The sequence below is a fragment of the Brassica napus genome, chromosome A6, assembly GCF_020379485.1.
Source record: "Brassica napus cultivar Da-Ae chromosome A6, Da-Ae, whole genome shotgun sequence".
Lineage (NCBI taxonomy): Eukaryota > Viridiplantae > Streptophyta > Magnoliopsida > Brassicales > Brassicaceae > Brassica > Brassica napus.
The window spans coordinates 7,315,308-7,328,691 of record NC_063439.1 but is presented as its reverse complement, the minus strand read 5'-3'; the positions used below and the strand labels follow the sequence as shown (position 1 = coordinate 7,328,691).

General features: G+C 34.1%; 2 protein-coding genes across 2 annotated transcripts; one reads left to right on the top strand and one right to left on the bottom strand.

The window, feature by feature from the left end:
* Window positions 1-778: 778 nt before the first annotated feature.
* Window positions 779-2,957, top strand: LOC106351424 (protein MOTHER of FT and TFL1). Its single transcript, XM_013791226.2, has 4 exons — window positions 779-1,164; window positions 1,431-1,492; window positions 1,605-1,645; window positions 2,515-2,957. The coding sequence occupies exons 1-4, from the start codon at window positions 970-972 to the stop codon at window positions 2,736-2,738; spliced, it is 522 nt and encodes a 173-aa protein (XP_013646680.1). The 5' UTR covers window positions 779-969; the 3' UTR covers window positions 2,739-2,957.
* A 1,352-nt stretch (window positions 2,958-4,309) lies between these two features.
* LOC106346889 (guanine nucleotide-binding protein subunit beta-like protein) lies at window positions 4,310-5,989 on the bottom strand. The gene is made up of 2 exons (XM_013786352.3): window positions 5,016-5,989; window positions 4,310-4,553 (listed from the first exon to the last, which is right to left on the bottom strand). Exons 1-2 carry the CDS (start codon window positions 5,898-5,900, stop codon window positions 4,452-4,454), a joined length of 987 nt encoding a protein of 328 aa, XP_013641806.1. The 5' UTR covers window positions 5,901-5,989; the 3' UTR covers window positions 4,310-4,451.
* Between the last annotated feature and the right edge of the window lie 7,395 nt (window positions 5,990-13,384).

The window sequence follows — 13,384 nt, the reverse complement described above, 5'->3', positions numbered from 1 at the left end:
TTTTTTTTTTTTTTTTTTTTGATAATCCAAATATCCGGACCTCTCACTTAGTCCGACTATCCCACCGCGTCTAATCGGAATTAGCGAAAAAGGTCTTAGAAATCAAACAGAAGCCATGTTAAATCCGCTGTGGCCGAAGCTCGAACTCGTGGTGGCGGACACCTCAGCCAAAGATTCTTTACTACCAGACCACGAGGCTCGGTTCCTTTACCACAAGTCAGAACTGTACTGTAGATTCCCCGAAATATTACATGAAAGATCAGATATGTACTTACTTAGCATCTTATTTTCAACATTGATATAGTATTTGATCATAGAGTTGGTTCCACGGTAATATAGCATTACTTTTGATGTTTGGTAAATCTGTTGATGAATGTGGACCTGACCATGAATTACAAGACACGAGTGGATTGTCTTGTAACATATGTACCATTGACGACAAAATAACGCATTATGATATTTTGTTGAGATATTTTTATCATTAATTAGTACTATATTATAAGAATACTAACAAGTTACCAACGAAAATATACGGAAACGCAATGGAAACTAACATTTATTCTTTAAACCTAAAACTATAATGAGTTCTAGATCTAAATAATTAATGTTTTGGTGGTGGATGTCTCGACAGATATTTATGAAAAATGTAAATAAATACATGTTTTTCACATATAAAACGCAAACAAGCAAAGACAAAAAAAAACAATCGAAGTGTATTATAGTTTAACCGCGAAAATATCAAATAAAATGGACTGCATGATGCATCATTGTTCAAATTCATTGTATTTGTCGATGGATTTTAAATATTCTTTTTTTTGTTGTAAGAAAATTTATCTCTATATATAAATCATTACAGTGATGTCCATCCGAATTAGGACATGCGCTCAACGATTCTTCTTCTATAACTAAAAGAATCTCTAATTCTCTCTTTCTCTATCTCTACTTCTCTCTTTCTCTTTCCGTGGATCGATGGCAGCTTCGGTTGATCCTTTGGTGGTTGGAAGAGTGATTGGAGATGTGTTGGACATGTACATCCCCACTGCCAACATGTCTGTCTACGTTGGCCCCAAACACATCACTAACGGCTGCGAGATCAAACCCTCCGCCGCAGTCAAGCCTCCCAAAGTCAACATCTCCGGCAACCCTGATGAGCTTTACACCCTCGTATATTTATTCATCTTATCACTTATATACATTTATGTGCAATCTCCCTTGCAAACATATCTTTGATTATACCAGCCCACAGGAACATGCATACATTCTTTAATATATGCTCTGGTATTTTCACTGAGTTTTCAGTTCATGATTTATTTTTTCGAGTTAGACACGGTTTAGCTGATTATTGGACCACAATATAATTAACATTTTTCTGTATGCATGAGTTGAAAAATTATTTGCCTTTTGTAAATGTAAATAATGGATGCATGCAGGTGATGACTGACCCGGACGCACCTAGCCCGAGCGAGCCGAACATGCGAGAATGGGTCCATTGGTACGTACGCGTGACACACTCATGCATAAACATCGAGTTTTTCTTTTAATTTTAACTATATACGAAACAAACATAGCGTATAAACATAATACACTTATTTCTTATGTTTCAGGATTGTCGTGGATATCCCCGGAGGCACCAATCCATCAAAAGGTATGAAAAAGAGAGTCGGAACTAAGAGCAGCTCCATCGGCAAGCTCTTTAATGAGTTTTTAGCATTTAAGAAAAAGGAAAAAGAAATTAATTTTGGTGAAAGAACGTTGAAAGGTTCTGATTACAGGATTTTAAGAATCAATATCAAACTTAAAAGGACAGATGTCATTATAGTAGTGTTTCAATTGGTTTTGGAAAATTAATACATAATTAAATTACTATAATAACATTTTATTTTTTTTAGAACCTTTCACAGGTTATAACCGATGGAGCTGGCCTAAGTTATTTGCCCTTTAGGAATATGCTAATTAACTTACTTAGAAATAAAGTGAAGTTAGTGTGAAGGTTATTAAGAAACATTTAATAATGGTTAATGATGTCCATGTTGATGTGTTTAGATGAAAAGGATACACTAATCTCTTTATTCATTTAAACACATTATCCTTGAGAAGTGGTGCTTTCGGTTTGATGAAATGGATTCCCGTATTGCAAGATATTGATTGGTTCAAAAAGAAATATGCAAGTCTCTCAGATGCATAGGTTGCATAATATACAATTAATATATTTGGCTGTTTACAAGTTAGGATAGAAGATCCACTATCTAATTTTCGTTCTTTACAAGTTTTCTCACAATAAAGAGACGTGGTGTCTTCTAAAACAAACATCTCATGTATGTCTGTACGTGTACATTAACGTATGTCATCATATGAGAACCTTAAACACGACAAAATACACTAGAGTAAGAAAACGTCCAAGTATAAACATGTTTTCCAGTACTGGAACAACTATTGCTTAATTTATTTCATTTTAAGTATCACGTGAAACGTTTTAATAAATATGTATACTTGCATGTTTTCATTTTCTTTCAGGAAAGGAGATACTGCCATATATGGAACCGAAACCACCGGTGGGGATTCACCGTTACATATTTGTACTTTTCCGGCAGATCTCACCGGTGGGTTTGATGGTGCAGCAGCCGCCGTCACGAGCCAATTTCAGCACCCGAATGTTCGCTGGTCATCTCGATCTTGGTTTACCTGTGGCAACTGTTTACTTCAATGCCCAGAAAGAGCCAGCTTCAGGCAGACGTTAATTCCAATAAACAGACTAAAGAATAACGAGGAGAGCCTTTTCAGGGTTTTTACCCAAAAACCGGACTGGAAAGAAATGTGGTTTTTATATGTCAAACCATATTTTATATTATTCCGGTTCTCGCTACATATCTATATATGTCTATGATTATACAAATATGTTTGTGTTTTTGTGTTACATGAAGTTGTTTGCGTGTAATATATGGTTTTCGTTGGTGTGATCTTTTTGTATATGAATCGTATACTATTGTACATCAACAAAGAGGCAGAGAAGAGATTACACATAAATTCAAACCAAAATATATAAATTTACAATCGACGAAAGAAAATCAAATACACTGCTTTTAATTGTTTATCTTAGCATTCCTTTTTGAGAAAAAAACTAAGATAGCACTAAACCAAGTTTTTGTTCCCAAAGTAGCACTCAAAGCTCAAAGTCACAAAAATATGTTTCATTAAAGAGGTAAATATACACTTATACCCCTTGAGTTAATTAATCCGAACCTTAGGGTTTAGAGTTAAGGGGTGGGGTTTTGGAATTAGGGTTTAAAATTTTATAAAAAATAAATACTAAAATAAAAAATAAAAATTTTAAAAACAGTTTCAAAAAGTATTTTTAAATTATAAAAAGAAAATTTGAAAAAAAAAATAAAAAAAATTTCGAAAAAAAAAATTTCAGAATAAAAATTATAAAAATTCCGAATCTGAAAACATATAATCTGAAACTATAAAAAAAATTTATTTTTTATTTTTTTTTTATTTTTATTTTAATTATTTTTATTTATTTTTGTTTGTTTATTTAATTTTAAACCAAAAGTATTAGGGATATTTTACCCTTTAATGAATGTCATTTTTGTGATTTTCTCCTTCTAGTGCTATTTTTGAGACATAAACTTCAAAAGATGCTATTATTGACAATTGCCCTTCCTTTTTCTCTGAACCTCTACAGCTTCGCTTTGAAGTCTTTAGGTTTTGCTCCATGGACTCTTTCTATAGTAATGTTCACATGAACTTGAATTTCAATTATATAGTCTTATGTGGGATCGGATCTTTCCTTATCTATGTTCTTATTATCAGTCTTATTTGATTATAGAATCATCAAGCTTGGGAAAATTATTGAAACCTATTTGATCATCCGAAAGTTTCTTAGAGTTTGGTGAAAAAGAAAATTCCATTGCTTAGCCATTGGTCCCAAAGGAAAGTTCTTGCATTCCGTACTCTACTATTTCCATATTGATTTCATCAGTGTTTCTTATATAACTTTTCAAGCTGCAACACCAGTTTGTTTAGAGCTTAATCTTGTTTGGCTCCTTGAGAACAGCTTATGGACCGATCATAATTTCATCTGCACTCTTGAACTATATACTTTTTTCACTTTCAGCCCAAGGACATAAACAAAAGCGGCAGTTTCTTGTACTATATAATCTAAGAAAAGGGCTTGTAACTTACAAGTAGATTATTATAAATTCATTGTCAAGTGTGATTATACTATTCGACCATGTTGCTAGATTATCAATGTAATCACATGAGCACAAAACGAAAGTAACATAGAATGGCAAAAGATCTCACAAAATAAGTAAAGATCCGAACCTAAAATTGACATAAAACAAAATATCCTTCAGAGTACTTTATCATGGAACATATGAGTTTGCTGACAAAACAAAAGAGTGATAGATAAACCAACCAAGGAGAGACAGAGAAAAGACATGGGACAACTAGTAACGGCCAATACCCCAAACCCTGATAACTCCATCGGTGTAACCACTGAACAAAGTGCTTCCATCCGCACTCCAGTTCAGGCTGGTGCAGTAAATAACCTATCCAAAAACCAATTCCAATAAAATGATTAAAACACTAGAAATGTAGCTTACACAAAAGTTAACATGTTTAAGTATTGTTTAACAATCACATATCCATAAAAGACCAGTCAGCAATATACTGCAATCACTGCTCTATGACAGAGCCAATGTATGAAATTAAATTCACAAAGAAAAAGGGAATCTAACTACATACATTGAAAGGAAACACCAACAAACAGATTTATAGAATTCAAAATAGAAATGAAAACAAATGACACACCATCATGTTTTTTGCATTTCACTAGATCAATCCATTTTAAATACCATTTCACGTCTACATTTCTATAACACATCTAGTTTAGGCTTTACAGGTATTAAAGCTATTCTCCTTGATCATAGGTTTTATCTATCTATACAAAAGCAGAAAACTTGCAATCCAAGGCAAACATATAATCGAACCAAGAGTCAAATTGTGTGTACCTTCCTCTTGGTGGCAGCAGTACCACTACCATCAGACTTCTCAGCCTCGGCCTTGAGATCAACCTTCAAGTCCTCAACAACGCTCTTGCTCTCAAGATCCCAAATCTTAATACCCTGTTCGGTCGCAGCACACAGCCAGTACCTGTTAGGGCTAAAGCAAAGCGCGTGGATCACAGAGTTAGCTTCAAGAGAGTAAAGCTTCTTCCCCTCAGCCAAATCCCACAGCAAAACGACACCGTCTTTGCCTCCACTCGCGCAAAGAGAACCATCAGGCGAAACAGCAACAGTGTTAACATACCCAGTGTGACCAGCAAGAGTCGACCTAAGCTTACAGTTCGACAAGTTCCACACTTTAACAGTCTTGTCCCACGAAGCCGACACAATCGTCGGCTGAAGCGTGTTGGGACTGAACCTAACACAACTAACCCAGTCACGGTGTCCCTCACCGCCTCCCTCGGCGATAGTGTACTTACACTCCCCCAGAGTGTTCCAGAGCTTGATCGTACGGTCACGAGACGCCGACACGATCTGACGGTTATCGAGTGAGAACGCGACGGAGAGGACATCCTTAGTGTGTCCGACGAATCTGCGAGTCGACACGCCGGCGGCGAGATCCCAGAGACGGAGCTCGCCGTCCCAGCTTCCGGAGAGCGCGAACTGGCCGTCGGAGGAGAGGACGACGTCCTCGACGAAGTGTGAGTGGCCGGTGAGACGCCTCTGAGCTACGCCGTAGGACTTGTCGTCCTTGGTGAGTTTCCAGACGATGATGGATTTGTCGCGGGAAGCGGAGACGATGGTGTCGGAGTTGTCGATGGGGGTGGCGATTGCGGTGACCATGTCGGTGTGCGCACGCATGGTGCCCTTCAAAACGAGTCCTTCCGCCATTGTAAGTAGCTGAGCTTGTGGAACGAAGGGTTATCGCTTTTCTCTGGGGGGTGGCGGAGATGCGTGAGAAAATGGCGTGCAAAACGGAAGAGGCGGTTTATATGAGAGGCAGATGATGGATTAGGGTTACTTTACTTGGGCCTGTGGATAAGATTTATAAATGGGCTTCTATGTTCTCAGGTCCATGTTTTGTGCCACTTTGTGTGGAAGATGCGGTACGCACCTGAAGTAACATTTTCATTTTCTGATTAACTTGTATGATTTACGGTTTAATAATCCCACCGACATTAAAAAAACATCCAATAATTTGTTACGCACTATACGAAATACTAGGTGATATCCACGCCCTGCAGGAAGTAAATTTATTTGATAGAATTTATAATGTTCAAACTATATATATTAGAAATGTAAAAGTCATTGTAACAAATATATACATGTTATATAACTAAGATGTAACATTTTATATAGAGAAAAATGTATAAATTCTATTTCAGCTTTACGATTTGCTGAGGTGGTGAAGTTGATGGAAAAAATTTGTCGACCATTAAAAGTAATAGTTTTATTAATATTTTTATATGTAATAATTTTATTTAAAAAAAATAGACTCTTTCGAAATAAAAATAAAAAACCAAAATTGTCGACAACTAGAAGTAATCTGATAACCAATAATATTTTCCATCACATATTCACTATTTATTAAGTAAAATAAAATTTTGGAATGATAACAATCATTTACTTGCAAATCTTCTATATACTGAGTATCATCTACAGCAACCAAAACTCCACAAATGTCTTATGTAAACATGGAATAGTGGTTACACAGATTAGTTCGACTATATATAGATGATAATATGACAACTAAAGTATAGAAACGACTGCATCAAATATTTAAATAAATTGTTTGTAAGAAATAGACAAAACAGCTGCATCCAATGACATATCTATTTATAAACTGTAAAATTAGGATATAGGACTCGTAATAAAATATTTTCTAGGCTTACTAATTATTTTCCCTTTTAGAAATCAGTATATTGAGTCAAAGATACAAAAATTAGTATTGCTAAATTAGTGGTACATATTAAATTAATACGCTCCTTAACACACACTATAATCAATGGTCACATATGTATATAGAATAATATCGCTATACTGAGTCAAAGATACACAAATTATTTTGCTAAATTAGTGGTACATATTACATAAATACTTTTTTTAACACGCATTATAATCACTAAACATTTCATATGCAAAGTTACCTTTTTGTAAACTTATATAATTACCTTTCACGTACCCATTGATGCAACATGTAAGTAGACGGCAAGAAAATTAATAAGAATACAATTTTTTTTGAATTTATCTTCAACACTACTCCAAGTTGGTACAAACTAATGAGACCCAAATAATGTTACATGGACTTAATGTATGGCCCTTTTAATGATATAATTGAATATGTCAGGCTTTTTTCATTCGGTCCATAACTATAGAGTATATGCTTCTTTTCATTCGGTCCATAACTATAGAGTATATGCTAATGTTATTAATAACAATGATTGTTAGCAAGATAATTTTTTTTTTACGATATTAGCAAAACTGTTATATATTATTTTACATGTTGGTTGTGGTCATCATTCTCATATGGCATTTTTATTATTTTGGTAAATGAGTAACTTGTGGTCACTAAAATTGAAATATCGAGCTTGTAACATAGTGTAATGTACATTATCTAATATAAATTTGGTCTAGTGTACATGATGAATACGTTCTAAAAATCAATATATGGCTCAACTATTATTTTATTGTTAAACAGTAGATGAATCTACATAAAAATTCAAATTTGGTTAAGACAAATAAATTGGTTATTTTGGGTTTAGCTATTTGATGTAAGACAGAATTATTTCGGTTCTATACGAAACATATAGTATAATTTTAGCATAATAATTAATAATGAATAATGGCATTACATGTAATAAATCTGGGTGATGGAGGGCTTTTAATGTAAGGATGTGAGAAGAGCTCTAGTGATGTCACATAAGTAATGATATTTTGGTTAATCACACATGAAAATAAGGTTACTTACTAAAAGTTTTCCTCAAATAATATAAAAGAGATTTGAAATATATGTAAGAAATACCATTCATGTAATATTTCCAAAAGAGTTACAAAAAAATCAACAAGTTCACCATCAATGAAATCTTATTGCAGCAATTACACTAGTCGAGTGAATAGCACACAGATCTAACTAAAAGAACAATAAGCACATTTTTATATTTTCATAGAATTTACATATTTAACCATTTGTCTATTGCTAACATTGTTTACAAATGGTATAAGTGGTTGACTAATTCGATGCTAAATCATATATAATCATGATTAGATCTTCTTTGTTAAGATGTGAAGACAGCCGTTAAAACAGCAAAAATCTTGTTAGTTTTGCTGATTAGATGCATGCTCATGTACGGATACCTAAAACTACAATTAAATTTAGTAAAAATGCAACAATCTACAAAATCTCGGTCGTCTACACTGTTCTTCTTAGATCTCAAGCATTCACCATCTGTATTGGAACAACAGTTACCACTTAGCACTTACTAGCAATTTAGATTTTAAAATATTACTAGATTTTAAAACTGAACACAATATCTAACATCATGATTTTAAACTATTTATTTTTATAAAAATATTGTTAAAGAACATATTTGATTTTATTATTCCTAGGCTGCGAGTATATATTTAAGACATTTTCCTACATTGTCCACATTATTTGTTGAATCTGAGTTTGGTGGCCTTTTAAAAAGATGAATAAAACTCAATATGAGTTATTTGAAATACATTTTACTAATTAAATGAAAAAGGTTATAATTATTGTATGAGCAAGAGAAAAGAGTGATGACATTTGGTGAGAATGTATCGAAAAAGTACATGTCGGCAATAGCTAAATAGAATAAACCCTAATTCTAGCCGTCAATCTCTGAGGTGAAATCTGAATGCCCGTGATCTCATATCCCTCTTTTATACCCAAGCATGCTCTTATGTTTTCCCTAAGGTAAGCCTGACCTAATAAGATAGGCCAAATGTTGGGCCGAGTCCTTTGAACTGATCCCCTGAGCGTCGAGCTCTTGAGACAAGTTTTCGGGTCAAGCTTTAAGGTTGAACTTTTGTAATGGGATGCAATCCGTCTTCAACATAATTGGATAATTTTATCGAGCCAGAAAAAAATGAAGTGCATGCAAAAATAAAAAAGATATATAAAACTCTGAAAAAGTCACGAAGATTATATATATGGGACCGTTCATTATAGGAGGCCTGGACACTGAATTCTTCAAATCCGTTTTGATAATGTTACAAAATAAAAATTACGTATATACAACATTAAGGAAATTACAATTTAGAAAATACAAATGATATATACATGTATGCTTCAGAACATATCATTTTTCAGGTGAGTTAGATCCATCATCCTTGTATAAACACCTGCAAAGCAAAAAAAGCTACGAGAAACAATTATTGAAATAATAATAATAATGGAAAGAGAGACATGTGGAGAGATGAAGAGCTTCCTTCATCCAAAGAAGAGTGAAGTCATTAAAAGGGCAAGTGAAAACTCCAAAGATATGGAATCCATAATATCATCAATTAGTTTTAGTTTGTCCATAGATTAGCAGCTTTACTTCACCTTGCTAAACCCTCTTTTAAATGTAAAGAAGCTCTTCTTCTTATTTTTGCTATGCTTTCTTCTTGTAAGCAATCACAACTCACAAGCGTCATCTTTTAACCTAAACCTATGTTTCATATGCATAAAGATATTTACACAAAGGGGAAAAGAAACTAGCTAGGAAGAATTAATTCAAGCACTTGAACCTAAACACCAAGGCTTAATTCACTAGAGTTGCAAACAAGAAGAACAAGCGAGAGAATAATTGACTTTGAATTTATACAAAACCTTAGCCTATGAATCTTTAATCTGGTCAAAACAAGAGACAACTAGGATCAAAAGAAAATTGGAAGGATATAACTTGTGTGAAAAAGATAGATCTCCATCATAATATTCAGTGGTGGAGCTAGAAACTTTTTCAACCGGAGTTAAAATTAACATAATTTTCATAGAGATTTTGCTTAAATTTAAAATATATTTTCTGTTGAAATAACATAGGCTTCAAACTATATAGGGGTCAGTAACATATTTGTATTGGGGTCAAATATAGTTTAAATCCTATGTTATTCCAGCTGAAAAAATATTATATATCTTTCACCAACATCTTAAAAACTTTGAAAAGAGAGAAAATAAGAGAAAGATAACAAGTGAATGACTCATTGAAACTTGAAAGACTTTTATATACTATCTAACCCTAATGAAAATGAGAGAGGGTAGAAAATTGTAAGAGATTTTGGGGATTTTGTTACCATCTTACTTATGATTTTATATTATTAAGGGTACTATTATTCATCACTAAATTAATTATTTTTTTCAGAAAATACAAAATTACATAATATAGACTAGAGGGAAACAAATAAATCAAAACAAAGAAAAAAAAATGTGCGGTCGGGATTGAAGGATGGATATAGTAGATGAATGCATAAACGGAAATAATCTTTTTTTTTGAAAAAAAAAACGGAAACAATCTATGAATAGATTTCCTAAAGATACATTTCTATAAAATTCTTCCTGCTTACATGCTCATGAATGCATAAACGGAAATAATCTTTTTATTTTGAACAAAAAAACGGAAATAATCTATGAATAGATTTCCTACGGATACATTTCTATGAAATTCTTCCTGGTTACATGCATTGTTCATTTGTTCCCAACGATGTAGTTAGAATTAAACGCTCAGGTGCTCCTGCCCGAAAAAAAAATGATCTGAGATACTCCTGCCCGAAACTGACCGGATTTGGAATTTAATATATCTTTAATTAAATCAGAAAATTTATTAAAAGACCACAGAGCCAACAGAAACTTACATAATTACAACCCAACCAGGGCCATTTCGCAGACCATCCAGACCCGATCCATAATTGAGTACTCCACATTTAGATTGCAATTTATTATTACGTTATTGTTCGGCCACATGTGTTGTTATTGATATATTTAGTGAAGTTCAAATAAAAAGATTAGTTTATAGATATAACTAGAGTAATTACATAATGTTTATAGATAGAACTAGAGAAATAACAGAGCATAACAGCTCATCAACTTAACAACTTAGTAAAACTAGATAAAACTTCTACTAATCTTCAATTGACCATGTGCGAGCAGTCAAGTGTATTTGGTAGCAAAAGTCCCAAGCTGCACAATTCCAGAAACAACGATCGCATTTCCACCGTGATCGTGATCCATCTAGGGAGACTTCAAACTCTGGAGGGTCTATGTGGGAACACCAACAATCACATGGCACATTAGGATCTATCCTTTCAGCCACAGATAGAAACATGCCAGGTTTATCGTAATCCCAATGGCCTGAGAGTTGCCAACTACAGATGATTTGAAACATCTTATAAACATGTTGACGAGTAAAGGCAGGGTAGTTGTGAACAATTCCCCTATGATCAACGCTAAAGGCTAAGTTCAGCATTCCATCAACAAACTGGGCCAACTCGCATCCTCTCTCACCAGCAAGATGGATTTTTTCCCTTCCTTCATCAACTAAATGGAGGATGAAGAACTCATACATACCTCTCAAGTATATGGCCTCTGGATTACCCGAACGGTAGCATTTTAGCCTGAATGTTCGAACAGCACTGACCTCGTCTACCCAGTCATTCAGGTAAATGAGATTGGCCGATCTGTAGAAGTGATCTTCTCTTCCAACTTCGTTGAACCCGGGAAAAGCAATCCTTGCAGAACCAAAATCTCGGATATTCATCGTTGCTACCGTAGAGAGAATCTTATGAAGCATTGAAGGAGGGAGAGAATCCATGTCTAACTCTGATAAAAGAAAAAATGTTATTGTATGAGAGAGATGAGGGAAATTGTAGAGATTCGAAATTGTATGTAATTGTAGAGTGTAATTGTAGAAGTGATAAACCATTTATAGGTGATTTGATGGGCTCCTCGAGAAGACATGACTTCTGTGACACGCCTTTTGAATAGCAGTCGCGTCTGTTGGAATTGAAACTTTGTAAAACTATAATTTATTAAGATATATCTAACTATATTTAATGAAGTTGAACAGTGGCGTGTCCATTTAAGGTTGATTTGATGAGTATTATTACTTGATTGACTCAGGTTGATTTGATGAGTATTATTACTTGATTGACTCGAGACTCCCCCGAGATTAAACCATTTCTCTCCCCGAGAAAGCATAACTACTTCAACTTATCTAACACGCTTTCTGACTGCAACAGTCGCCTCTCCTGAATTTTAACATACATAAATATGTATAAGTAAGTGAAACTCGGGGAGATCACGGGCTAAATTTATGAAACTAAGCAAAACGTAACAATTTAGATTGTATGAAAATTTGAAACTATACAAAACTTAACGAAATTTAGATATTATATCGTTTTATTTTTTAAAAGATGGTCAGTTTCCAAAATGTATAATAGTTAGTGAATATATTTAGAGTTCATATATTTAATGATAGCAACTACCAGTGTAGGAGATAATCAATGAAAAGGATAATATTAATTTTGAGAAAAAACCTGTAATTTAATGAACTATTAGAATCTACTACTCCTATTTTTGCCCGAGGTTGATAGACTCGTGGAACGAACACGACATTTGATAGACTCGTCGAAAGGAAAATACGTCCCCACGACTTCTCTTGTGAAAAAGTCTCTTTTAATAATCATTAAACTTCCGAGTATCATTTATACGCTACATCTCTTGCATTTAAGAGAATTATGCATTTAAACACTCACTGTTACTCCATCTCCTCTCTCATCTCTTCTCTCATCTCTGCGAATACTCCATCTCTTCTCTCATCTCTCAACAAACAAGATGGCAGAGTACGATAAGCTTTCCGAGGTTATTTATAACCCGGCGGTCAGGGTTTGGCGTTTCAGAGTGAAACTACACATGATCTACCCTTTCTATTCCTGTGTTACTAACAGTGGGCCTTACTATAACTATATCTTCGCAGATGAAGATGTAAGTGTTATATCATCATCTCTCAATTGTGTAATAAACATGTAACCGTCAGAAATAAAAACTTGATCCTTGTAACATGTAATAAACATGATCTTTGTACTTTATTTTTGTAGGGATACAAGATGGAGATGAACACTTATGAGAATTATAAAAATTTTAGAGGCCTTGAGAAGGAAAAGGGAAGATGGGTGGAAATCTTTGTGGTAGATGTTGAACGGACCTACCCATGTTTCAAGACAACTAGGTCTCCGTTCAGACTAATTGCTTCGCGCCTTACGCAAGTCCGCATCATCGAACCTCTGAACAATCGTCTTTTCTTTGATTTCAAAAGCATCCATGCAATCCCTCGCATGCACTGGCGTGACCTCAAATATCCCATAGGTAAGTGAAACGAACA

What these genes read in the sequence shown, in the direction of transcription:
- LOC106351424 (XM_013791226.2), top strand. Translation starts at nt 970, where the DNA reads ATGGCAGCTTCGGTTGATCCTTTGGTGGTTGGAAGAGTGATTGGAGAT. An exon ending in ATGCGAGAATGGGTCCATTG is followed by an intron (nt 1,493 to 1,604) that starts GTACGTACGCGT and finishes CTTATGTTTCAG; the next exon opens with GATTGTCGTGGATATCCCCG. An exon ending in AGGCACCAATCCATCAAAAG is followed by an intron (nt 1,646 to 2,514) that starts GTATGAAAAAGA and finishes ATTTTCTTTCAG; the next exon opens with GAAAGGAGATACTGCCATAT.
- LOC106346889 (XM_013786352.3), bottom strand. Translation starts at nt 5,900, where the DNA reads ATGGCGGAAGGACTCGTTTTGAAGGGCACCATGCGTGCGCACACCGAC. An exon ending in CTGCTGCCACCAAGAGGAAG is followed by an intron (nt 4,554 to 5,015) that starts GTACACACAATT and finishes GTTTTTGGATAG; the next exon opens with GTTATTTACTGCACCAGCCT.